At 45.6% G+C, this 27,964-nt stretch overlaps 1 protein-coding gene across 1 annotated transcript in view; it reads right to left on the reverse strand.

Annotated features, from left to right (window-relative positions):
• Window positions 1–27,964, reverse strand: part of TRIO (trio Rho guanine nucleotide exchange factor) — a 2,342,529-nt gene that overhangs the window by 546,078 nt on the left and 1,768,487 nt on the right. The window contains 1 exon segment of the mRNA XM_073555735.1: window positions 7,364–7,512. Coding sequence (XP_073411836.1) covers window positions 7,364–7,512 — 149 coding nt within the window.

Genomic DNA, 27,964 nt, shown 5'->3' on the forward strand with positions numbered 1-27,964 from the left:
CCAGGTCGGAGCTTTGTATACGAAGAAGTTCGTCTTCCATTGGCTGTCTGGTATGCCCATGGGTCATTCTGAACCAGAGATCCTGGTGCCCATTTATGTTTGGAGACCCAGCAAGGTACCGCGCCTGAGACAACCAAGTGACAAGAGGTGTCTGGTTCCCTTGTGTCAGATTCAGTCAGCCAAGTCGTCGTCTTTATCCAGTCTGCTGGTCGAGTCTAGGGGTGATGACGCTCCGAAGAGGGCGAAGCGGAGGTCTCCTCATCACACATCTCCAGCAATGATGCCAGTGATCTGCTCCCTAGAGCACCCCTGCCTCCTGATTGTCTTCCCCAGGATAAAGGGCTGAAGATGGATCCTGAGTGGATGCCCTCGGCTCCTCTATGGCCAGTGGGTGAAGGTCCCAAGATGGAGCATTACTCATCCTCTAACCTGAAAAAGGGGGCCCAGTTTTTTCTGAGTAACAGGTTGAAATGGCTCCCTGTATGTATGCCTCCAGCTTCCATATGGCAGGTGGATGCAGAGGTGGGAACTGTGGCCTACGTATCTCCGTTGTTCACTCACCTGCAGGAGATCCAATTTTCTTTGGATAATGGGCTAAAAATGGACTCTGTGCAGGTGTCTTAAGTTTCTAGCTGGCCGGCTGATGTAGGGGCGAAGTCTGAAGCTGCCAGGGCCCCACTTTTTGCCAATCTGGAGGAAGAAGTCTTTGTACCCTCTGTGTTGGAAACTGACTCCCTTGGGCACCAAGAAAGCGGGTGTCATGTCCGCCATGTTTGTCATGTCTGCCATATCTGTTTTGTCTCAAGAACTCCTGGAGCGATGTGCATGTGCATATCTTGTCTGCTGTCCTGCATGTTCACTAGAGCAGTGTGCACACTCACCTCATGTCTGAGATGCAGGATGCCTGCGTTTCTGCTCTGCCTTCTGTGATCTTCTCGTCATGTCTAGGATTCCTGATCATGTGTTCCTGCCTGGATCCTGCACTGTCTGGTTCTGCAATCATCTCGTCATGTCTGAAACGCTGATCATGTGACGTTTCCTAAAGATCCTGCACTGTCTGGTTCTGCAATCATCTCGTCATGTCTGAAACGCTGATCATGTGACCTTTCCTAGGATCCTGCACTGTCTGGTTCGGCAATCATCTTGTCATGTCTAGAACTCTGATCATGTGACCTGTCTAGGTTTCAGCACTGGATCTGCAGTCGTCTCGTCATGTCTGGAACTCTGATCATGTGACTGTGCTCTGTTATCCTGTGGATCTGAACCCGGAAGTGGTCCCCTGGTCCTGACCTGGAAGAGGAGGTGCTATACCCTATATCAGGCCGCCCCTTCCTATGCTCAGGGCCTGAGTATTGTGTGGTGTCCCTGCATGGCTGCTTGGTCTGTGGGGCGCTCCCTCTATTCTGTGCCCTTGCACTCTGCCCTGTCGTGCGTCTCTGCACACGCTCCATGCTCGTACTCCATCTCTTGTCCCGTGCCTTGTCTTATGTTTGTCTGTTGTGCCATGTTCGTCTTTGTCCTGCTTGGACTTGTAGTCCTTCTGTTTCTCTGCCTTGCCTGTTTTCGCTATGCCTTGTTCCGTACCTTGCCTTGCTCTGCCTTGTTCCTCCCTATGGTCTTTGCTTGCTCTGCCTCGCTCTCTCCTATGGTGCTCTGTTGTGCTCCCTGGCACACGCACCCTTCCTCCTTTCTTTTCCATGTCTAGTCCCAAGGTTCTCCCTTGGCCCGGCTCTGGGCTTCGCCTACGCTCCACTGCTAGACTCTTTCCTATTATGCTCTCTTGCACGTTTCTAGGCTAGTCCCAAGGTTCTCCCTTGGCCCGGCTCTGGGCTTCGGCCTACGCTCCGCTGCTAGCTCTGTTCTTGCTCTGATCTGCTTCCGTTCCTGGTTCTGTGCTCTGCCTAAGCTCTGCCTTGTTTCTTGTCTTGTCTTCCCTTGCTCTGTTTCTTCGTGTGCCCTTTGCATACGCCTGGCCTTCCTAGCCTCCTGTCTGTGCCTCAGCCGTGCCCGCCCTAACCGTGCCCGCCTGCTTGTGCCTCAGCCGTGCTCGTCGGTCAGTGACAGCTGTGTCGCCTGCCATGCCTCAGCCGGGTTCGCTAGAGTCTTGCCCGTCTGTCAGTGCCGCAGCCCGATCAGCTAGCCAGTGCCCCAGCCGTGCCCTCTGTGCTCCCTTGCACTTCACGCTGTTTCCGCACTGTGCTCTGCGTGCTCTCTAAAGCATGCGCAGGCCCTCGCCTGCTCATGGCATACCTCCCCTGCTCATGGCATACCTCCCCGTGCTTCTATAATAGTACGCGCAGGTTTGGCCATGTATCCTGTCGTGCCCTCTTGCACGCACAGGCCCTAACCCTGTCCTGGAACCTGACCCTGGCGTGCCTCTCTGCATGTGCAGGACTCTGCCTCGCCTCTCCCTGGCGTGCCTCTCTGCACGCGCAGGACTCTGCCTCGCCTGTCCCTGGCGTGCCTCTCTGCACGCGCAGGACTCTGCCTCACCTGTCCCTGGCATGCCTCTCTGCACGCGCAGGACTCTGCTTTGCCCGATCCTGGCGTGCCTCTCTGCACACGCAGGACTCTGCCTCGCCTGATCCTGGCGTGCCTCTCTGCACGCGCAGGACTCTGCCTTGTGACCTTGTGCCTTGGCGTGTCTCTACACACGCACTCTGTCTTACCTTGAACCCTGGCGTGTCCCCTACACACGCACTTTGCCTTGCACCTAGCCTTGAACCCTGGTGTGTCCCCTACACACGCACCTAGCCTCGGACCTCGGCGTGTTCCCTAACCCGCACCATGCCTGGATACCTGTCGTGCCTCCTTGCCTGAAACCTGGTTTGCCTGCCGGATGCCCGGAACCTGCCGATCGCTGCCAGAGATCATGAGCTGGATGACTGCGGCCTGATGTCCGGAGCTGATGTACGCAGCCTGATGCCTTGATGATGTCGATCGTTGCCAGCAGTCCGGAGTCCGATGCCATCATGCCTTTACCTGTACCTAGGCGTGCCACCTGGCACGTACCATGTTATGGACCTTGGCATGCCCACGCGCGCACCTTGCACGTTTTGCTTGTTTACACTGTATGTGATCCTGAGTTATTCTAATGAAGTTACCTTGCACCTACGTCTTGTCTCATCTTGCTTCCTGCTCGTCCTTGTCGTCAGACACTCGTCTAGTGTCCCTTGAGCCGGCCGTCTGGTCCAGCTGCCGTGGTGGCTCACCCCCTTGGTCTTGCCCCTGACACTCCCTGTACAGGGGGTGGGTTCTCACAAGGTAAGCTCGCCCTCGGTGGGTGGGTGCCACGGCCCAGAGGGTCCACTCTAAAAGGAAAATGGGCTCAGCAGGAGCTGAGTCCGTCACAGCGGGCAATCTGGGATTCCTGATTGCACACATACTCCACCCTACCTGAAGGATGTCGTGTCAACCTGGACTGTGTGTGGTCCCATACTCCTTCTTCAGGTCATTCTGGCAGGCTTGAGGAAGAGGGGCCATAAGGGGGGGTACTGTAACAACCCTGCTGGCATCAATGCATGGCCTCCCATACCCCGCACATCAACTTACTCACTGCTCCGGGTCATGCAGTGAATTCTGTCTATTGCCAACCCTGTGCTCTGTGCCTCTGCTCTTCTGCATGTTTCCTGGATATGTGTATAGGGGGGCGGCCCCAGAAATCTCTGGTTCTTATGCCGTCAGGGTGCACCTGTCTAATCTATCCCTGACCAATCACCTAGAGCCCTTGACTATTTAATTCCACCACACCCACTGAAACATTGCCTGTTCAATGTCTAATATCAGTTAGTATCTTGCTGTTGAGGAAGCCAGGCCCTGTCCTGTGTACTTCCTCCTTCTCTGGAGGAATACTTCTTGTCTTGCTTTGTACCTTGTCTGCCTGCCAGGAGGCTGAATATCCTGGCCCTTGAGTCTTGGTCTCAGTACTTTGTCTGTACTCTGTCCTACCTTAGTCTCCCTTTCTCCTTATCTGTGGCTTCCTCCCCTGCTGTGTCTTTCCTTGTGTCCTCCCTGTCTGTGCATCTGCACCCTTGCAGCACCGTCTGTGCATCTGCACCCTTGCAGCACCGTCTGTGCATCTGCACCCTTGCAGCACCGTCTGTGCATCTGCACCCTTGCAGCTCCGTCTGTGCATCTGCACCCTTGCAGCTCTGTCTACTCTGCTGCTGCAGAACTTCTTGCTGCAGTTTCTCCACAGACCTTGTGGTTCAGCTCTATTCCGCACTCCTGCGGCTCCGCCTACCCCGCACTCCTGCGGCTCCGCCTACTCTGTACTCCTGCCTATATCTATACCTGCACCTCCTGTGTGAACAGGTCCAAATCCTGTTGCAACATACACCACTCCCTCCTGCCTACACTTGCTGTGTGAACAGGCCCCTTTACCTGTCCTGTGTCTCAAGCCGTGCCCGCCTGTCCTGTGTCTCAAGCCGTGCCCGCCTGTCCTGTGTCTCCAAGCCGTGCCCGCCTGTCCTGTGTCTACAAGCCGTGCCCGCCTGTCCTGTGTCTACAATCCATGCCCGCCTGTCCTGTGTCTCCAAGCCGCGCCTGCTTACCCTGTGTCTCCAAGCCGTGCCCGCTTGCCCTGTGTCTCCAATCCACGCCTGCTTGCCCAGTGTCTCAGCTGTGCCTGTCGTGTCTACCTGCCTGCCTGTCTGTAGCTTTTGTCAAAGTGGGTTTTCCCCGAGTGGGACCAGCAGCCACAGCCAGACACCACCCTGGAGTGGCACCCGACAGCTATCTGCCGCACAAGCCTGACCTCACCATCAGAGGCTCCAGTGAAGACCGAGGTAGCTGTCGTAGTCACACCCCTTCCAGGGTAGTCTGGTTTGTGGCACAGTGGGGCCACAAACCCCCGGCTCACGCCATTCAGCCAAGGCGCGAGCGTGACATGCGCCATCTGGACACAAGTATACCAGAGGCACACTCTACAGTTCTTCTTGTCCTGGTCAGCCAGTAATTAAAAATTTGTTTGGTGTGGTTCAAGTCCCGGCTGGAGTAGGGATTGAGGTTTTGGCACATCTGGAATGCCTCATCCCCAACAATTACAAAGGGCTGTGGCGGACCTTCGGTGTTGGGAAGAGGCCGTGGCATGGGGAAATTGAACTGGTTGCCATACTAACTCCGGCCCATGTCCGAGTTCTTAAAAGCCTGAGAGTCATTTCCATGGCCAAATGCCCCAATGTCCACTGCAACAAACTTACAGTCTGCATCAGAAATGGCCATGAGTACTGTAGAGAAGTACTTTTTATAGTTGTAGTACTCTGATCCAGTTCTCTTTGGTTTTATAATCCTGATGTGCTTCCCATCCACCGCACACAAACAGTTAAGAAAATTGCAGACAGTCCAGAATCTTTCGGCATTTTCACGGTGGGCAGGGGCATAAATTCTGGACAGAGAACGTCCCACAAAGCCCGACAGGTGTCCGCAACTATTCCAGACAAGGTGGATATTCCTAGCCGGTACTGGAAGTACAGTGAAGAGAGTGTCTCTCCAGTAGCCAGGAATCTGTGACACAAAGAAACAACAAAAATTAATATTTGTGTATATGGATTTTTACCACACCCAAAAACACACAAAAAAGGGCATACCAATGAATAAAAATGCATCTTTTTCTTTAATAAATGGTAGAAAAATAATGCTGAAGTGTTTGGTTAAGTACATGGCAGTTCAAGAATTCGGCCAGAATAGAATAGTAAATCAGAGAACAAATAAAATTAGGCAGGCATTGGTTTTGCAATACTACGTAGCGTAATGTGACCAGGAGCCGTTCCTCGGGAGGAATCGCATGACGGAGCTGTGTGTTCTGTCTCCGGATTACATCTTGTACACGACCAAGCAAATACATGAATGTTTGTTAGGACATCTGTGTGTAATCAGTAAATGTATCCGGGTTTGCCTGTAGCTTGCTGTAGAAGGTGTGGTACGCTCCACGGCTCTCCCGGAGTTAAACAATTGGATGAATCCACAAACGCCGCCGCTGCCGTCTTCGCTGTCTCTCTCTCTCCCTTTGTTCATGGCAAGCAACTGCATAAGCCTGAGCCATCCTGATGTCCAGATCCAAGTTGAAGTGAAAACTCTTCCAGATCCATGTCGTGAAGAAAAACAACAAGCAAATGTGAAGAATAGCTGCAAACAGGGTCTATATAAAAAACTCCAATAACACACGCCCACTGCTGTCCAATTAGTGGAGTCTGTTGCACTAATTGGTCAAGGATTATTACTCCTGTGATTGTGACATCATGCACAATAAAAACGCAAAAGCATGAAAAACGCTTTAAAACACATACAAAGGCTGCGTTTTTTTGGCTTAACGCGCACGATGAGGCGAGAAAAAACGCAGCGTTTACAAGCGTTTGTAAGCGTTTTTGTCATGTGTTTGATCTGCACACGAAACGCAGCGCAAAAAAATGCTAGTGTGAAACTAGCCTAAGATTCATGGATATTGGATCCTTACCAGTCTGAAATACCAGTCCCAGTAGTCTGCTTTACTCTGGCTGTTTAACAAATATTTTTTTTAAAAATTATTAATTTTTTCAAACGAGGGGACGTCCCTCTGTGCTTTGCTCCACTTCCTGTGTCATTTACTTCTGGCTGTGTCACAAGATTCACCATTATTTAAATTAGTACACATGCTTAGTGAGCTGCATTCTCGCACTTAATACGCATGTGACTAGGAAGATAATGCGGTTTTACTACATCTAATGAAAGTGTATGGGTAATTTGAGCAGCGGAGACTGAGGGTCTTTACTACATAAATAGACATGCTGCGGTCTGGAAAGATGCGCCGCATGTCCGTCTCTGCGGGTGAGCCGCAGGCATCAGTGGACACATAGTGAGCATGGGATTTCTTGAAATCCCATCCACTATGCTGTAACATCTGGCCGCTGTGGGTTTGCCAATGAACGCAGTGTCCAACCCACAGCATTTACTAACCATGGGAACATGCCCCAATATATCTGCAAACAGGAAATCACTTTTTCCTTCCCAGAAGCCAACTTTCAATTCGCTTTATTTCAAGTGACAAAAAAAATGCATGTAATGAAAAATGTATCAAAAACTCATGTAAAAACGCATCAAAAATGCAGGTGACCTGACAGTGACCTCAGATGCAGATTTGGTGCAGATTTCACCTGTGTCAAAACCTGAGCAAATACTGAGCCATTCCTGATCGTGTGCACATACCCTAAATCTAGAGGGCACCATCCTAATAGTAAACTTAAATCTTCTGACCAAAATTTTTAATAGTATTTTCTTCATAAACAAATATATATTTGATGGTGGCATAACCTCTTTAATTGCTGTCAAAGAGTACATAATGAATAGTGAAGAAGAAAATAATATAAGCTAATGTAATTTTCCTTACTGTCGTCTCTTTAAAGAGCTGGATTTCCTTTCCTCCATCTCTTCAATTGAAGAGGCAGAAGACAGCAGAGATGTATCTGAAGGATTAAAAGAGGGGCTACTGCTGTCACCTTGGTCTACTTGAAGAAAACTTGGACGGTCTTCTAAAGCCTGTAGAGTGAGAAAAAGTGATTTCAGGAATATAGGATGACTTTAATGTTCACTTTTCAATTCTATAGGATCCCCTTAACCTTCTTTAATCATAGGGACTAATTTAAGCAAACACTTGTACAGTATTATGATAATCCGTTAGCCTAAAGAGGTTGGCAATTGCCCAAAGAGGGAGCAAAATGTTAGATGAGCTAATTTTTTTAAAGGGAACCTGTGCGGACACAAAATTTAGGGACAATCTGTAAGTGAATTGCCTTAAAGTCATATTAGGATGCCTTAATAAAGCATTGGCTACAGGGAGATAATTAACTCACATTCTCCATGTAGTCAGGCTCTTCCACTCATATGTTATATAAGTTATATGCTAAGCGTCTCATATTTTTTCTTAATACTCCATAGCTGAATTGCTATTCAAATTTCTTATATTCTACATTGACATGATTTAGCATGATAGAGTGCAACCTTATTTTGTATATTGTATATGGAGGTAGCCCCTTCATGACCAAGCCTATTTTGACCTTAAAGTCATATTAGAATGCATTAATAAAGCATTGGCTACAGGGAGATAATTAACTCACATTCTCCATGTAGTCAGGCTCTTCCACTCATATGTTATATAAGTTATATGCTAAGCGTCTCATATTTTTCTTAATACTCCATAGCTGTATTGCTATTCAAATTTCTTATATTCTACATTGACATGCTTTACCATGATAGAGTGCAACCTTATTTTGTGTATTGTATATGGAGGTAGCTCCCCCTGGTATGCACCTATTCACACTAGTCTGGATGTGCCAGTCAGTTTTTTTGGTCTCCTGTATATTAGCTTACTGACCGAGCACTCCGCCTTCCACCAGGTGGTGATTTTAACTACAGCAGGTCCCTACTTACCAATAAATGCAGGCATTGCTGACAGAGGTGTCCACATTCACCCATGAATTCAGACATCAGCCTTAGAGAAAAATATTCAGAATTGATAGTCCTCAGTGGTTGATACCCTTTAATGGCTAACTGAAAAGATGGTAACACATTGCAAGCTTTCGAGACTACTCAGGTCTCTTCATCAGGCATTGACCAATACAAAATCTGAAGAGTCACATATTTATACACAATACAGCACAGAAAAATGCAATAGATAAGACAAGTGGTGTGAAGCAGAACTATCATTATGGGAGAGGGAGAAACATAAATATTGGACCAGTACATAGATGTGGAGTCTGGATGCTTTATTATCCTCTGATTGGGGTCTCCTAATGTGTTGTGATGCCTCCACAAGGTCTTAGGAGCAAATTCCTTAATTGATGTAAAAATACATAAATCCATGCGACACATTCATTCCTGTTATGAAAGAGTCACCGTTGGAGGCAAAAACAGAAATACTAGCTAAGTCCAGAAAACCAGAGAAGTTGGCAGCTATCGGATTGCAGACCCCTGAACCTATCAACAACAACTAGCAGCAGCCGTGGGGGGTTCCTACGGTGCCCTAGACTCCTCGATCACAGCCGGAGAACTAAATAGCCTAAAGACAGAAAGGGAAATCTAAACTGCCCCAGAGCAGACCCCAAAGCAATAGGCAGCCCCCAACATATAATGACGGTGAAGCAAGATGAAAAAACACTAACACAGATAGAAAGATAGGCTGAGTAAATGATGGGGCCCAAGCTGACTAAATAGGACAGGATAGAAAAGCTGCTGTCTGCAATCCGCAAAAACCCTATCAAAACATGAGCCAACAGACTGATCGAGAAAAAAACGCTGAAGACGCTAGGCTTCAAACAGACTATATCAGTACTCAGGTATTTTCTGAAGACAGAGCAAAAAGGAATTCAGCTCACCCTAGCAGGGAATGGCAGAAATCCAGAAAAACAAGGCAAAACAAAACCAAAACGCAAATGCAAAAAGCAGAGCAGAAAACTTAGCTTTTGAGGAGCAGGAATCAGACTGGTCTCCTAGAATCCCTCAGAGAATCACCAGCAAGGCAGAAGGGCGTCGGCTGCCTTATATCCAGTCAGCAATTCCCGTCACCCAGTCATCATCATCCTGCCCAGGTGCTTGGTAATCAGCCTCACTACCTTCCTTCACCAGAAGAGTGAGTTCATCAGACCTTAATGGTGAAGGGAAAAATGAAGTCACAACAGTACCTCCCCCTTGAGGAGGGGTCACCGAACCCTCATCCATGCCACCAGGGCGATCCGGGTGAGCCCGATGAAAGGCACGCACCAATCTTTTGGCATGAATGTCAGAGGCAGAGACCCAGGAATTATCCTTCTGACCATAAACCTTCCACTTAACCAAATACTGGAGTCTCCGTCTAGCCAGACGGGAATCCAGTATCTTCTCTACCTCATATTCCATGTTACCTTCAACCAATACAGGGTCCGGAGGTGCCACCCCAGGAACCACTGGTTCAACAAACCTCTTCAACAAGGACTTATGAAACACATTATGGATTTTAAATGTGACAGGAAGAGCCAACTGAAAAGAGACCGGATTAATAATTTCCAAAATCTTGTAAGGTCCAATAAATCTAGGCTTAAACTTAGGAGAAGCCACCTTCATAGCGATATTTTTTGATGATAACCAAACCATATCACCAACCTTAAACTGGGGACCAATGGTCCTATGTCAGTTGGAAAACCGCTGGGCCTTTTCCTGGGAGAGAGATAACTTATCCACCACTTGGTCCCAGATCTGGTGCATTCTCTCCAGCACAGTGTCAACACCTGGGCAGGCAGAAGGCTCCACCTGCCCTGAAGAAAATCGAGGATGAAACCCAAAGTTACAAAAAAAAGGTGACATCAAAGTGGCAGAACTAGCTCTATTATTTAAAGCAAATTTGGCCAAGGTCAAAAATGAAACCCAATCATCCTGATCAGCGGAAATAAAACATCTCAAATACAACTCCAAGGTCTGGTTTGTTCTCTCCGTCTACCCATTGGTCTGAGGGTGAAAAGCAGAGGAGAAGGACAACTGAATTCCCAGCTTGGAACAGAAAGTCCTCCAAAATCTAGACACAAACTGAACTCCTCTGTCAGATACAATGTTCTCAGGAATCCCGTGCAAGCAAACCACCTGTTGCAAAAACAGTGGCACCAACTCAGAGGAAGATGGCAACTTAGGGAGTGGTACAAGATGAACCATCTTAGAGAACCTATCACAAATCACCCAAATAACAGTCATTCTCTGAGAGACAGGCATATCAGAGATGAAATCCATTGAAATATGGGTCCATGGCCTCCTGGGGAACAGCAAAGGCATCAACAACACACTAGAGCGAGAACAAGGTTTAGACTGGGAGCAAGTCCCACAGGACTGCACAAAATTCCTGACATCACGAGACAAGGCGGGCCACCAAAAAGACCGACTCACCAGATCTCTAGTACCAAAAATACCTGGATGACCAGCCAATGCAGAGCTATGAACTTCAGACATCACTCTCTTCTTCCACTGGTAAGGAACATACAACTTTCCACTGGGACAACGCTCAGGTTTGTTCTCCTGGAACTCTTCCAGAGCACGTCTCAAATTGGGCAAGATGGCAGAAAGAACTACCCCTTCGCCTAAGATGGTAGCAGGCTTGGTCACCACAGGAGAATCAGCAATGAAGCTCCTAGAGAGAGCGTCAGCCTTGACATTCTTAGTGCCAGGAAGAAAAGAGACCACAAAATCAAAATGTGTAAAAAACAAGGCCCACCTAGCCTGTCTAGGGTTCAAGCGTTTGGCCGACTCCAGGTAAATCAAATTCTTGTGGTCAGTGAGGACCACGACTTGATGTTTAGCTCCCTCCAACCAATGTCTCCACTCCTCAAATGCCCATTTCATGGCTAACAGTTCCCGATTCCCCACATCATAGTTACGTTCAGATGGAGAGAACTTTCGGGAAAAGAAAGCACAGGGATTCATTTTAGATGTTACAGGATCCTTTTGGGACAAAACAGCTCCTGCACCAATCTCAGAAGCGTCCACCTCTACCTGGAACGGGAGTGAGACATCAGGTTGCCGCAAAACCGGGGCAGAAGTGAATCTTCGCTTCAGCTCCTGAAAGGAAGAAACAGCCTCCGGAGACCAATTCAACACATCAGCACCCTTCTTAGTCAGATCAGTCAATGGCTTGGCAATACTAGAAAATTTTGCTATAAATTTCCGATAAAAATTAGCAAAACCCAAAAACTTCTGGAGGGCCTTCAAAGAAGTGGGCTGAACCCAATCATAAATGGCCTGTACCTTGGCCGGATCCATTTCAATAGTTGACGGAGACAAAATAAATCCCAAAAATGATATCCTCTGTACCGCAAAAAGTCATTTCGATCCTTTGACATACAGGGAATTCTCCCTCAAGATCTGGAGCACAGTCCGAACATGTTCCACATGAGAATCCCAATCCTTGGAGAAGATCAAAATATCATCCAGATAGATAATCAAAAATTTATCCACAAAGTCTCGTAAAATATCGTTCATGAAGCACTGGAAGACAGAAGGGGCATTAGTGAGCCCAAAAGGCATCACCAGGTACTCAAAATGTCCCTCCGGAGTATTAAACGCCGTCTTCCATTCATCCCCATGCTTAATGCGGATAAGATTATACGCCCCCTGAGGTCAAGCTTGGTAAACCAGCAAGCACCTTTAACTCTGGAGAATAGATCCGAAATCAGGGGTAACGGATGCTGATATTTAATAGTAATTTTGTTGAGGGCACGATAATCAATACAAGGCCTTAATGAACCATCCTTTTTGGCCACAAAAAAAAACCCAGCACCTAAGGGTGAAGAGGATGGTCTAATATATGACCCTTCTCCAACGCCTCCTTAATATAGGATCGCATAGCCTCGTGCTCGGGTACAAATAAATTGAAGAGCCGACCCTTGGGAAATTTACACCCCGGGCTCAGTTCAATTGCACAGTCATAACTCCTATGAGGAGGCAAAGACGCAGACTCATTCTCACTAAATACATCATAAAAGTCTGCCAAATAGTCAGGAACATCATGCGACTGAGGAGAGGTGGAAAAAACTGGAGCCTCACTAAGGGCACACCGACAACCCCAACTCACCACAGACACAGATTTCCAATCCAAAACTGGCTTATGAATTTGCAACCAGGGAAACCCCAGAACAATGGTATCATGCAAATTATGCAACACCAAAAATCTGCAATTTTCTTGATGGTCTGGGGCCACCCGCATTACCACCTGGGTCCAAAACTGAGGTTTATTTTTCGCCAAAAGAGTAGCACCAATCCCCCTCAAAGGGATAGGCGTCCGCAGAGGTGTCATCGGAAATCCACAACGTTTAGCAAAATCCAAGTCGATTAGGTTCAGGGCTGCTCCCGAATCCACAAAAGCCTTGGCGGAAAATGTGGACAGGGAGCAGATCAGAGTAATTGCCAGAAGAAACTTAGGTTGAACACCACCCACAGAAAACGTGTGTGCAAAACGTTTCTCTCGTTTAGGACAGACAGAAATAATATGCGAGGCATCTCCACAAAAAAAACACAGCTTATTACACCTTCTGAACTCCTGATGTTGCTCCCTGGACAAAACTCTATCACATTGCATAGGTTCAGACACTTGTTCAACAGGTGGCAACACCTCTCGTGCAGTCCTGCGTTCACGTAAACGCCGATCAACCTGAATGGCTAATGACATAGAATCATCAAGACCAGAGGGAACAGGAAATCCCACCATAGTATCTTTTACGGCTTCTGACAAACCCTTCCGAAAGAGAGCTGCCAAGGCATTATCATTCCAGGTAGTAAGGACCGCCCACTTTCAGAATTTTTGACAGTACAATTCTGCAGAATCTCGACCCTGGCTCAATGCCAACAGGGTCTTTTCAGCCTGATCAATAGCATTAGTTTCGTCATACAACAACCCCAAGGCTTGAAAAAATGCGTTTACATTAGTCAGAATAGGATCATCTGGTTTCAAAGAAAACGCCCAATCCTGGGGATCGCCAAGCAGCATAGAGATGACAATTTTAATCTGCTGCGCGGAGCTCCCTGACGAGTTAGGCTTCAAGGCAAAAAATAATTTACAATTATTTTTGAAATTCAAAAATTTAGACCGATCCCCAAAGAACACATCAGGAGTAGGGATCTTTGGTTCAGCAGCAGGTGAATGAGCAAGGTAGGCGGAAATTCCCCGCACTTCCGCAGCAAGCTGCTCCACACGATCAGACAATTGCTTTATCTCCATTGAGAGAAAAAAAAATTCCCCCTACGGCCTCAGAGATATAGAGGAAAAAATATACACACTTTTTTTCTTTTTCTTTTTACAATTCTTTCCTGCTATAGAGTACCCTAGGATCTGCTGTATGGCTGGTGATTCTGTTATGATAGAGTCACCGTAGGAGGCAAAAACAGAAATACTAGCTAAGTCCAGAAAACCAGAGAAGTTGGCAGCTATCGGATTGCAGACCCCTGAACCTATCAACAACTAGCAGTAGCCGTGGGGGGTTCCTACGGTGCCCTAGACCCCTCGATCACAGCCGGAGAACTAAATAGCCTAAAGACAGAAAGGGAAATTTCTAAATGCCCCAGAGCAGACCCCAAAACAATAGGCAGCCCCCAACATATAATGACGGTGAAGCAAGATGAAAAAACACTAACACAGATAGAAAGATAGGCTGAGTAAATGATGGGGCCCAAGCTGACTAAATAGGACAGGATAGAAAAGCTGCTGTCTGCAATCCGCAAAAACCCTATCAAAACATGAGCCAACAGACTGACCGAGGAAAAAACCCTGATGACGCTAGGCTTCAAAAAGACTATATCAGTACTCAGGTATTTTCTGAAGACAGAGCAAAAAGGAATTCAGCTCACCCCAGCAGGGAATGGCAGAAATCCAGAAAAACAAGGCAAAAGAAAACCAAAACACAAATGCAAACAGCAGCGCAGAAAATTTAGCTTTTGAGGAGCAGGAATCAGACTGGTCTCCTAGAATCCCTCAGAGAATCACCAGCAAGGCAGAAGGGCGTCGGCTGCCTTATATCCAGTCAGCAATTCCCGTCACCCAGTCATCATCATCCTGTCCAGGTGCTTGGTAATCAGCCTCACTACCTTCCTTCACCAGAAGAGGGAGTTCATCAGACCTCAATGGTGAAGGGGAAAATGAACTCACAGCACATTCCAGCACTGAGAGTGTCAAAGGTCGTCATAAATTTATACTCCCAGACTCGTCTCTCTGTCTGAGACTTGAAGTTACCTTTCAATACCAGTAATTTCATATCCATGTTGCTGTGATCAGGGATACAAAAATGTTTTGCCACAGGTAGATCCATTCTTTTTCTCTTATGGTGTGACGATGAGCATCCATCCTTGTTCTAAGCTTTTGCCCTGTCTCCCCCACATACAGACCCCCAGTTGGACATTTAGTACAAATAATTAAGTACACCACATTATATGTAATGCAGCTGAAAGTACCTGGGATCTTGTAGTCCTGATGTGAGTTGGGGATCTTTATCTTGTCCGTGGTCATTATAAATGGACAGGTTTTACATTTTTTCTGGTTGCAAGGAAAGGTTCCTGCAGCTTGCAGACCAGAACAAATGTAAAACCTGTCCATTCATAATGACCACGGACAAGATAAAGATCCCCAACTCACATCAGGACTACAAGATCCCAGGTACTTTCAGTTGCATCACATCTAATGTGGTGTACTTAATTATTTGTACTAAATGTCCAACTGGGGGTCTGTATGTGGGGGAGACAGGGCAAAAGCTTAGGACAAGGATGAATGCTCATTGTCACACAATAAGAGAAAAAAGAATGGATCTACCTGTGGCAAAACATTTTTATATCCCTAATCACAGCAACATGGATATGAAATTACTGGTATTGAAAGGTAACTTCAAGTCTCAGAGAGAGAGAAGAGTCTGGGAGTATAAATTTATGATGACCTTTGACACTCTCAGTGCTGGAATGAATGTGTCGCATGGATTTATGTCTTTTTACATCAATTAAGGAATTTGCTCCTAAGACCTTGTGGAGGCATCACAACACATTAGGAGACCCCAATCAGAGGACAATAAAACATCCAGACTCCTCATCTATGTACTGGTCCAATATTTATGTTTCTCCCTCTCCCTTAATGATAGTTCTGCTTCACGTCACTTGTCTTATCTATTGCATTTTTTCTGTGCTGTATTGTGCATAAATACAGTATGTGACTCCAGATTTTGTATTAGTCAATGCCTGATGAAGAGACCTGAGTAGTCTCGAAAGCTTGCAATGTGTTACTATCTTTTCAGTTAGCCATTAAAAGGTATCAACCACTGAGGACTCTCAATTCTGAATATTTTTCTATCTACTGGCTAACACAGTACAAAGATATACATCTTTCCTGTATCAGCCTTAGAGAGGTATTCACACAGCGTATGTACCCATTAGACTTTGAGGCCACTTTGACGTTGGTTGATGGGTTGATATAATTTGGCCAAGTTATATGCTAAGCGTCTCATATTTTTTCTTAATACTCCAAAGCTGTATTGCTATTCAAATTTCTTATATTCTACATTGACATGCTTTAGCATGATAGAGTGCAACCTTATTTTGTGTATTGTATATGGAGGTAGCTCCTCCTGGTAAGCACCTATTCACACTAGTATCGATGTGCCAGTCAGTTTTTTGTCTCTCTTCGACTCATATGGGCAGTGTAGGGAGCGATTACAGTCACAACTCACTAAACAGAGACCGCAGCTGTAATAACTCGCTAGCACACTAATTTACAGCCTGCTCTGCAAACACAAGCACACTGAACATAGAGAAGGCTGTCAAAGTGGTGCTCAAATACACTGAACATAAGGAAGGCTCTCAAGGTGGTGGGAAATGATTACTGCTGTGCTCATTGTGTAGTGAGCGGTGACTGTTAGGCTACTTTCACACATCAGGTTTTTTCCAACAGGCAGGATCCGACTATTTGTTAAAAACCCTGATCCGGCGTAAATTTTGGAGAACTGAAGAAATGGATCAGTTTTTCCACTGGATCCCTCTAGCAGGTTTATATCTGTTTCCTGGGGGCTGGCCAATTGGATCTGAGCATGCGCAGACTTAACAAACCGGATCTGGTGGCCGGATCCATCTTATTCCGGACATGGCGTATTCCGGCATCCATAGTCTTCCATTATAGCAAAAAAAACGGCACTGCCCGGTTTTTTGCAGCAGACAAAAAACGTTACTAGAGACATTTTTTCCTGACACCGGAATGAAACATTTAGCCAGATCCGGCGAAAATCAGAAGAAACAGAAGGCCATGCAGGACGATCCGGCGCTAATACAATTCAATGAGAGAAAACCGGATCCAGCAGCAGCTTTTGCCGGATCCGTTTTTTTAACAAATAGCCAGATCCTGCCTGTCAGAAAAAACCTGATGTGTGAAAGTAGCCTTACAAGCTCACTTTACCACCCTGATGACTGGAAAAAATTAGTAAAAGAAGTCTAGAAGTTCATTTTCCCTGCAGCCACTGCTCCAGTAAGGCAACCTAATTTTAACCCCTTTTACCCCGAGAGTGGTTTGCACATTAATGACCAGTACAATTTTTAGAATTTTGACCACTGCTTCAATGGATCAAGGTGATTCTGAGATTGTTTTCTAGGGACATATTGTACTTCATGACAGTGGCAAAATTTGTTAGATATGACTAGCATTTATTTATGAAAAAAATGGAAATTTGGTGAAAATTATGAAAACTTTGCAATTTTCCAATTTTGAATTTTCATGCCTTTAAATCACAGAGATATGTCACACAAAATACTTAATAAGTAACATTTCCCACATATCTACTTTACATCAGCACAATTCTGTAACCCAAAATTTTTTTGTCAGGAAGTTTAAGGCTATGTGCCCACGTTAGCTTTTTTAAACGCTCAGGAAACTGATCCCCTTCCCAGAAAACGCACGTCCTTTTTCCTCGCGTTAATCGTGCGTTTTTGACGCGCGTTTTCTGGGAACATTGGGGAAGGTTAAAATCGCTCAGCAATGCGGAAATTAATGAGCATGCTGCGTTTTTAGGCGCTATGCAATTCCTGAGCGTTTAAAAACGCATGCATTGGCACAAAAAGCCAAAAACGCATGTAAGTTAATTTGAAGCTTCTTTTAAGCATTTCTGCAGCGTCTGAGCTGGCACAAATGCTGTGGAAATGCTTAAAAAAGCGCAACGTGGGCACACAGCCTAAGGGTTTAAAGTTGAACAGTGATTTCTCATTTTTACAACACCTTTTTTTTAGGGACTACATCACATTTGAAGTCACTTTGAGGGGTCTATATGAAAATACCCAAAAGTGACACCATTCTAAAAACTTCACCCCTCAATGTACTCAAAACCACATTTAAGAAGTTTATTAACCCTTCAGGTGCTTTACAGAAATTTTTGGAATGCTTTAAAAAAATGAACATTTAACTTTTTTTCATAAAAAAATTTACTTCATATTCAAATTTTTTTAATTTTACCAAGGGTAATAGGAGAAATTGGATCCCATAAGTTGTTTTGCAATTTGTCCTGAGCAGACTGATACCCCATATGTGCAGGTAAACCACTGTTTGGGCGCATGGCAGAGCTCGGAAGGGAAGGAGCGCCGTTTTACTGTTTCAACGGAAAATTGGCTGGAATTGATATTGGTCAACTTGTCGCATTTGGAGAGCCCCTGATGTGTCTAAACAGTGGAAACCCCCCACAAGTGACACCATTTCAGAAACTAGACCCCCATAGGAACTTATCTTAATGTGTGGTGAGCACTTTGAACCCCCAAGTACTTCACAGAAGTTTAAAACGCAGAGCCGTAAAAATGAAAAATCATATTTTTTCCACAAAAATGATATTTTTGCCCCCAATTTTTTATTTTCCCAAGGGTAACAGGAGAACTTGGACCGCAAAAGTTGTTGTACAATTTGTCCTGAGTACTCTGATACCCCATATGTGGGGGTAAACCACTGTTTGGGTGTATGGCAGAGCTCGGAAGGGAAGGAGCACCGTTTGACTTTTTCAACACAAAATTTGCTGGAATTGAGACCGTGCTTCATGTCGCATTTGGAGAGCCCCTGATGTGCCTAAAAAGTGGAAACCCCATACAAGTAACACCATTTCAGAAACTAGACCCCCATAGGAACTTATCTTAATATGTGGTGAACACTTTGAACCCCCAAGTGCTTCACAGAAATTTATAATGTAGAGCCGTGAAAATAAAAAATCATATTTTTTCCACAAAAATATTGTTTTTGCCCCCAATTTTTTATTTTACCAAGGGTAACAGGAGAAATTGGACCTCAAACATTGTAGTGCGATTTCTCTTTAGTACGCCGATACCCCATATGTAGGGGAATACTATTTTTGAGGCACAGTGCAAAGCTCAGAAGGAAAAAGGTGCCATATTGGAGTTCAGATTATGTTGGAATGGTTTGAGAGTGCCATGTCACATTGGCAGAGCCCCTGAGGTTCCAGAACAACAGAAACCCCCTATATATGAACTCATTTTACAAACTACCCTCCCTAATGAATTCATTTAGGGGTGCAATGATCATATTAACACCACATGTGCCTCACAGAACTTTATACCACTGAGCAGTGATGAAAAAATAAATTACATTTTTACCACTAAAATGTTGTTTTAGCCACAAGTTTTTAATTTTTCTAAGGGCTATTATAACATTTTTTACAACAAGCTGAGGTCCATTTTTTCCTGAGATGCACCCCCGTTTCCCCCTTCCAATTTTTTTTTTTTAAAAATTGTGTCTTATAATCCAAAAAATATGGTACTTACCGGTCATGGGATTTTACAGAGCCCTTGACAACACCACCTAAAAGAGGGTGTCTGGCCACCAAGGACAGGATACCTACTGAATAAAAAGACGGAACATTCCCCTCCGCATCAGTTTGGGTTTCAGAGAATGAGATTACCTCCAGACAGTTAGTAACATAACGTCACCAAATATATTTTTCTTAACCCCTTAAAATTGCACACCACAAGTGACAAAGAGGGAAAGGGAATATAAGGGTGCTGTCATGGGCTCTGTAAAATCCCGTTACTGGTAAGTAACTAAGATTTTTTTCCCTTCTCCCATGACAGCACCACCTGAGAGATTTATATAGATCAAGCACCCTAGGGAGGGATGACAACTTTCAAAACCTTTCTCCCAAAGGATAGGTCAACAGAGGAAGACAGTTTAAGATGATTGTGTTTATAGAAGGTGGAAGGGGAAGATCATATGGCCACCTTACATATTCTGTCAATCGAAGCCTCCACTTTTTCAGCCCAGGAGGTCGCCATGGCCCTGGTGGAATGGGCCTTCAGGTTTTCAGGAACCGGCCTATTACTAGAGGTGTATGCTAAGCTAATGGCATCCCTATTCCATCTAGCTATGGTCCCCCTTGTAATGCCAAGCCCCTTCCTGATCTCCTGGAAGGACACAAATAAGGACTCACTCTTCCTCAATTGTCTTGTCAAGTCTAAGTACTGTATCAAGGCCCTCCTAACATCTAATGTGTGAAGTCTGCGTTCCTCTGCAGTCTTTGGTTTTCTACAGAAGGAGGGAAGAACTATCTCTTAACTTCCATGAAACTTTGAGGCTACCTTGTGGAGATAAGCTGGATCTGGCCTCAAAATTACTCTGATATCTGCATGAATGGATGATTAATGGATAGAGACTGTAAATCACTGACCCTGTAGGCTGACATCAGGGCCACTAATATCACAATCTTTAGTGTTAGTATTTTAGCTGGCACTTCATGTAGGGGCTCAAAGGGAGATCTTGTTATTGCTTCAAGCATTAGATTTAAGTCCCAAGGAGGCATCTTTGGAGTTGGCATTGGTCTTGACCTATGACATACTTTAATGAACCTACCCACCCATTTATCTGCCACCAGGTTATAGTTGTATAGTGCTGCTAAGGCAGAGACCTGCACCTTAAGGGTGCTGGTGGCTAGGCCCATCTCCATACCCCTTTGAAGAAACTCTAAAATGGCTCTGATTGGGACCCTACTCCCCACAGACTGGCCTGAAAAAGTAAAAAACTTAGACTATATTATGCCATATATCCTAGTCGTTACCGGCTTTCTACTCTGCAGCAGGGTAGCGACTAAGGCTGGGAATAAAAATCCAGGCTGTCAAATGTAGACCTGACCTCTGAGGATGTGACACTGGGCCCTGCCTAAGGAGACCCGGAACGTCCGAGAGACTCCAGAGATCCGATAAGGACATCTTCCTCATCCATGACAACCATGGCCTTTTGGACCAAAACGGTGCAATGAGGATGATCGTTGCTCCCTCCTCCCAAATCTTCTTCAGGACTGCCAGGATCAACATCAACAGGGAAAAAGCGTAAGTCAGTTGGAAATCTGTTGTGAGTTCATTTTCCACTTTATTACTGAGGCCCGAGGAACTCCCTCTTCTGGTAAAGAAAGGTGGTGAGCCTTATTATCAAACACCTGAGGCTGATGATGATGACTGGCTGAGTGGAGTTACTGACTGGATATAAGGCTGCCGACGCCCTTCTGCCCTGCGGGTGATTTCTCTGTGGGATCCTTGGAGACCAGTCTGAATTCCTGCTCCTCTAAAGCTAAGTTTGCTGCTCGGCCTTTTGCATTGGTGCTTTGACTTTGTTTTGCTTTGTTTTTCTGGATTTCTGCCACTCCCTGCTGGGGTGTGCTGAATTCCTTTAGCTCTGTCTTCTGAAATTACCTGAGTGCTGATTTAGTTTTTGAAGCCTAGCTGCTTCAGGGCCTTTTTCATATCAGCTTGTTGGCTTATGTCTTTGATAGGGTTTTGGCAGATTGCAGACAGCAGCCTTCCTGTCCTTTCCTATCTAGGTAGTTTTGGGCCCCGTCTTTGCTCAGTCTATCTTTCTGTCTGTGTTAGTGTTTTCATCTTGCTTCACCGTCATTATCTGTTGGGGGCTGCCTATTGCTTTGGGGTCTGCTCTGGGGCAGGTTAGATTTCCCCTTTCTTTCTTTAGGCCTATTTAATTCTCCGGCTGTGATCGAGGGGTCTAGGGTATCGTAGGAACCCCCCACGGCTACTGCTAGTTGTGTTGATAGGTTCAGGGGTCTGCAATCTGATAGTTGCCAACTTCTCTGGTTTTCTGGACTTAGCTTGCATTTCTGTTTTTGCCTCCTACGGTGACTCATTCATAACAGAATCACCCGCCCTACCGCAGATCCTAGGGTACTCAATGGCAGGAAAGAATTGTAAAAAAAAAAAAAAAAAGTGTGTATATTTTTTCCTCTATATCTCTGAGGCCGTAGGGGGAATTTTTTTTTTCTCTCAATGGAGATAAAGCAATTGTCTGATCGTGTGGAGCAGCTCGCTGCGGAAGTGCGTGGAATTTCCGCCTACCTTGCTCATTCACATGCTGCTGAACCAAAGATTCCTACACCTGATGTACTTTTTGGGGATCGGTCTAAATTTTTGAATTTCAAAAATAATTGTAAACTATTTTTTGCCTTGAAGCCTAACTCGTCAGGGAGCTCCGTGCAGCAGGTTAAAATTGTCATCCCTTTGCTGCGTGGTGATCCCCAGGATTGGGCGTTTTCTTTGAAACCTGATGATCCTATTCTGACTAATGTGAACGCATTTTTTCAGGCCTTGGGGTTGTTGTATGACGAACCTAATGCCATTGATCAGGCTGAAAAGACCCTGCTGGCATTGAACCAGGGTCGTGATTCTGCAGAATTGTACGGTCAAAAATTCCGAAAGTGGGCAGTACTTACTACCTGGAATGATAATGCCTTGGCTGCTCTCTTTCGGAAGGGGTTGTCAGAAGCCGTAAAAGATACTATGGTGGGATTTCCTGTTCCCTCTGGTCTTGACGATTCTATGTCATTAGCCATTCAGGTTGATCGGCGTTTGCGCGAACGCAAAGCTGCACGAGAGGTGTTGCCACCTGTTGAACAAATGTCTGAACCTATGCAATGTGATAGAGTTTTTTCCAGAGAGCAGCGTCAGGAGTTCAGAAGGCGTAATAAGTTGTGTTTTTTCTGTGGAGATGCCTCGCATATTATTTCTGTCTGTCCTAAACGAGAGAAACGCTTTGCACACACGTTTTCTGTTGGGGGTGTTCAACCTAAGTTTCTTCTGGCTTTTACTCTGATCTGCTCCCTGTCCACATTTTCCGCCAAGGCTTTTGTGGATTCGGGAGCAGCCCTGAACCTAATGGACTTGGATTTTGCTAAACGTTGTGGATTTCCGATGACACCTCTGCAGACGCCTATCCCTTTGAGGGGGATTGATGCTACTCCTTTGGCTAAAAATAAACCTCAGTTTTGGACCCAGGTGGTGATGCGGGTCGCCCCAGACCATCAAGAAAATTGCAGATTTTTGGTGTTGCATAATCTGCATGATACTATTGTTCTGGGGTTTCCCTGGTTACAAATTCATAATCCAGTTTTGGATTGGAAATCTGTGTCTGTGGTGAGTTGGGGTTGTCGGTGTGCCTTTAGTGAGGCTCCAGTGTTTTCCACCTCTCCTCAGTCGCATGATGTTCCTGATTATTTGGCGGACTTTTATGATGTATTTAGTGAGAATGAGTCTGCGTCTCTGCCTCCTCATGGGAGTTATGACTGTGCAATTGAACTGAGCCCGGGGTGTAAATTTCCCAAGGGTCGGCTCTTCAATTTATCTGTACCCCAGCACGAGGCTATGCGATCCTATATTAAAGAGGCGTTGGAGAAGGGTCATATTAGACCATCCTCGTCACCCTTAGGTGCCGGGTTTTTTTTTGCAGCCAAAAAGGATGGATCATTAAGACCTTGTATTGATTATCGTGCCCTCAACAAAATTACTGTTAAATATCAGTATCCGTTACCCCTGATTTATGATCTATTCTCCAGAGTTAAAGGTGCTTGCTGGTTTACCAAGCTTGACCTCAGGGGGGCGTATAATCTTATTCGCATTAAGCATGGGGATGAATGGAAGACGGCGTTTAATACTCCGGAGGGACATTTTGAGTACCTGGTGATGCCTTTTGGGCTCACTAATGCCCCTTCTGTCTTCCAGTGCTTCATGAACGATATTTTCCGAGATTTTGTCGATAAATTTTTGATTATCTATCTGGATGATATTTTGATCTTCTCCAAGGATTGGGATTCTCATGTGGAACATTATTCGGACTGTGTTCCGGATCTTGAGGGAGAATTCCCTGTATGTCAAAGGATCTAAATGCCTTTTTGGAGTACAGAGGATTTCTTTTTTGGGATTTATTTTGTCCCCGTCAACTATTGAAATGGACCCGGCCAAGGTACAGGCCATTTACGATTGGGTTCAGCCCACTTCTTTGAAGGCCCTCCAGAAGTTTTTGGGTTTTGCTAATTTTTATCGGAAATTTATAGCAAAATTTTCTAGTATTGCCAAGCCATTGACTGATTTGACTAAGAAGGGTGCTGATGTGTTAAATTGGTCTCCGGAGGCTGTTTCTTCCTTTCAGGAGCTGAAGCGAAGATTCACCTCCGCCCCGGTTTTGCGGCAACCTGATGTCTCACTTCCATTCCAGGTAGAGGTGGATGCTTCTGAGATTGGTGCAGGAGCTGTTTTGTCCCAAAAGGATCCTGTAACATCTAAAATGAATCCCTGTGCTTTCTTTTCCCAAAAGTTCTCTCCATCTGAACGTAACTATGATGTGGGGAATAGGGAACTGTTGGCCATGAAATGGGCATTTGAGGAGTGGAGACATTGGTTGGAGGGTGCTAAGCATCAAGTCGTGGTCCTCACTGACCACAAGAATTTGATTTACCTAGAGTCGGCTAAGCACTTGAACCCTAGACAGGCTAGGTGGGCCTTGATTTTTACACGTTTTGATTTTGTGGTTTCTTTTCTTCCTGGAACGAAGAATGTCAAGGCAGACGCCCTCTCTAGGAGCTTCTTTGCTGATTCTCCTGTGGTGACCAAGCCTGCTACCATCTTAGGCGAAGGGGTAGTTCTTTCTGCCATCTCGCCCGATTTGAGACGTGCTCTGGAAGAGTTCCAGGAGGACAAACCTGAGCGTTGTCCCAGTGGAAAGTTGTATGTTCCTGACCAGTGGAAGAAGAGAGTGATGTCTGAAGTTCATTGCTCTGCTTTGGCTGGTCATCCAGGTATTTTTGGTACTAGAGATCTGGTGAGTCGTTTTTTTTGGTGGCCCTCCTTGTCTCGTGATGTCAGGAATTTTGTGCAGTCCTGTGGGACGTGCTCCCAGTCTAAACCTTGTTCTCGCTCTAGTGGGTTGTTGATGCCTTTGCCTGTCCCCAAGAGGCCATGGACCCATATTTCAATGGATTTCATCTCTGAAATGCCTGTCTCTCAAAGGATGACTGTTATTTGGGTGATTTGTGATAGGTTCTATAAGATGGTTCATCTTGTACCACTCCCTAAGTTTCCGTCTTCCTCTGAGTTGGTGCCCCTGTTTTTACAACAGGTGGTTCGTTTGCACGGGATTCCTGAGAACATTGTATCTGACAGAGGAGTCCAGTTTGTGTCTAGATTTTGGAGAACTTTCTGTTCCAGGCTGGGAATTCAGTTGTCCTTCTCCTCTGCTTTTCACCCTCAGACCAATGGGCAGACAGAGAGAACAAACCAGACCTTGGAGTCATATTTGAGATGTTTTATTTCTGCTGATCAGGATGATTGGGTTTCATTTTTGCCCTTGGCCGAATTTGCTTTAAATAATAGAGCTAGTTCTGCCACTTTGATGTCACCTTTTTTTTGTAACTTTGGGTTTCATCCTCGATTTTCTTCAGGGCAGGTGGAGCCCTCTGCCTGCCCAGGTGTTGACACTGTGGTGGAGAGAATGCACCAGATCTGGGACCAAGTGGTGGATAAGTTATCTCTCTCCCAGGAAAAGGCCCAGCGGTTTTCCAACCGACATAGGACCATTGGTCCCCAGTTTAAGGTTGGTGATATGGTGTGGTTATCATCAAAAAATATTGCTATGAAGGTGGCTTCTCCTAAGTTTAAGCCTAGATTTATTGGACCTTACAAGATTTTGGAGATTATTAATCCGGTCTCTTTTCGTTTGGCTCTTCCTGTCACATTTAAAATCCATAATGTGTTCCATAAATCTTTGTTGAAGAGGTTTGTTGAACCTGTTGTTCCGGGGGTGGCACCTCCAGACCCTGTATTGGTTGAAGGTAACATGGAATATGAGGTAGAGAAAGTACTGGATTCCCGTCTGGCTAGACGGAGACTCCAGTATTTGGTTAAGTGGAAGGGTTATGGTCAGGAGGATAATTCCTGGGTCTCTGCCTCTGATATTCATGCCAAAAGATTGGTGCATGCCTTTCATCGGGCTCACCCTGATCGCCCTGGTGGCGTAGTTGAGGGTTCGGTGACCCCTCCTCAAGGGGGAGGTACTGTTGTGAGTTCATTTTCCCCTTCATTACTGAGGCCCGAGGAACTCCCTCTTCTGGTAAAGAAAGGTAGTGAGCCTGATTATCAAACACCTGAGGCTGATGATGATGACTGGCTGAGTGGAGTTACTGACTGGATATAAGGCTGCCGACGCCCTTCTGCCCTGCGGGTGATTTCTCTGTGGGATCCTTGGAGACCAGTCTGAATTCCTGCTCCTCTAAAGCTAAGTTTGCTGCTCGGCCTTTTGCATTGGTGCTTTGACTTTGTTTTGCTTTGTTTTTCTGGATTTCTGCCATTCCCTGCTGGAGTGTGCTGAATTCCTTTAGCTCTGTCTTCTGAAATTACCTGAGTGCTGATTTAGTTTTTGAAGCCTAGCTGCTTCAGGGCCTTTTTCATATCAGCTTGTTGGCTTATGTCTTTGATAGGGTTTTGGCAGATTGCAGACAGTAGCCTTCCTGTCCTTTCCTATCTAGGTAGTTTTGGGCCCCGTCTTTGCTCAGTCTATCTTTCTGTCTGTGTTAGTGTTTTCATCTTGCTTCACCGTCATTATCTGTTGGGGGCTGCCTATTGCTTTGGGGTCTGCTCTGGGGCAGGTTAGATTTCCCCTTTCTTTCTTTAGGCCTATTTAATTCTCCGGCTGTGATCGAGGGGTCTAGGGCATCGTAGGAACCCCCCACGGCTACTGCTAGTTGTGTTGATAGGTTCAGGGGTCTGCAATCTGATAGTTGCCAACTTCTCTGGTTTTCTGGACTTAGCTTGCATTTCTGTTTTTGCCTCCTACGGTGACTCATTCATAACAGAAATCCCAAGGAATCTGTAGCATGTCTACCGCGTATGGCTTTTCTATTGGGTTTAGAGAGCAGAAGATTATCATCTTCATGTTCTTCCTCTTGGCAAACAAATCTATTTCTGGCTGTCCCCAATGATTCACAATCTGCTGAAAAATTGACGGATCCAGTTCCCATTCCCCTTGTTTTAGGGATGTCCGGCTGAGAAAATCTGCTTCTTTGTTCTCCTTCCCCTTTATGTGCAGAGCAGATAGCTGTAGATGATGTTCCTCCATGACTGGAGAATTTCTCGAGATAGACGTATAAGGGTTTGGGATTTTGTGCCCCCCTGGTGGCTGATGTAAGCAACTGACCTTCGGTTGTCTGACATTATGAGAATATAGTTTCCTACTAAATGAGGAAGGAATTCTACTACTGCATTCTTTATTGCCAATAGCTGCTTGCAGATTGAGGAATGGCTGGCTTCTGCCTATGACCAGATCCCCTGGACTATGCGGACCCTGAGATGTGTGCCCCATCCTTCTGCGCTTGCATCCTTCACATTGGATATCTGGTAGGACCAATGAATTCCCTACGGCAGATTCCCTGGATCCAGGCACCAAGTCATGGTGTTTATTGTAAAATAGTAACATGGTTAGCACGGCCGAAATAAGACATTTGTCCATCCAGTTCACCCTATATTCCATCAGAATAAATCCCCAGATCTACGTCCTTTTAAAGAACCTAATAACTGTAAGATACAATATTGTTATGCTCCAGGAAGACATCCAGGCCTCTTTTGAACCCCTCGACTGAGTTCGCCATCACCACCTCTTCAGGCAAAGAATTCCAGATTCTAACTGCCCTAACAGTACTGCTTCCCAGGAGAGCATAATCTTCCCCCTCTAAGAGTCCTGCAAACTTCCTTTCTCCCTATAGGACATCCTGCTGTAAGGCTCTGGAATTAACCTGGGCCTACTGGACTGCTCCAATGCATGACATCATTGATCCTAGTAAAGACATAGCTTTCCTTACGGACATGATCGGATTGGTCAATGCTGCTGACATCAGGGCTATAATCCTGTTTTTTTCTCATCTGGCAGGGGACAGGCCTGTCTCTCTTAGTCCAAAATAAGCCCTAAGTAGGATTGAACCTTTAGGGGCTACAGCCTCAACTTGTTGACATTTATCATCCAATCTAGCATTGACATAGTGGTCTGATGTGCCTTAGTTGAGAACTGCAGTTGTCCTCTGTTCTGCCGACCATTTAAAAATCGTCCATATATGGCACTATCAACATGTTCCTTTCTCGAAAATGTGCAGTCACCTACAGAATTATCTTGGTGAAAAGTCTTGGGGTCATGGCTAGACCAAAGGGC

This window comes from Dendrobates tinctorius, unplaced genomic scaffold (assembly GCF_039654945.1).
Source record: "Dendrobates tinctorius isolate UK_male_01 unplaced genomic scaffold, ASM3965494v1 ptg000229l, whole genome shotgun sequence".
Taxonomy (NCBI): Eukaryota; Metazoa; Chordata; class Amphibia; order Anura; family Dendrobatidae; genus Dendrobates; species Dendrobates tinctorius.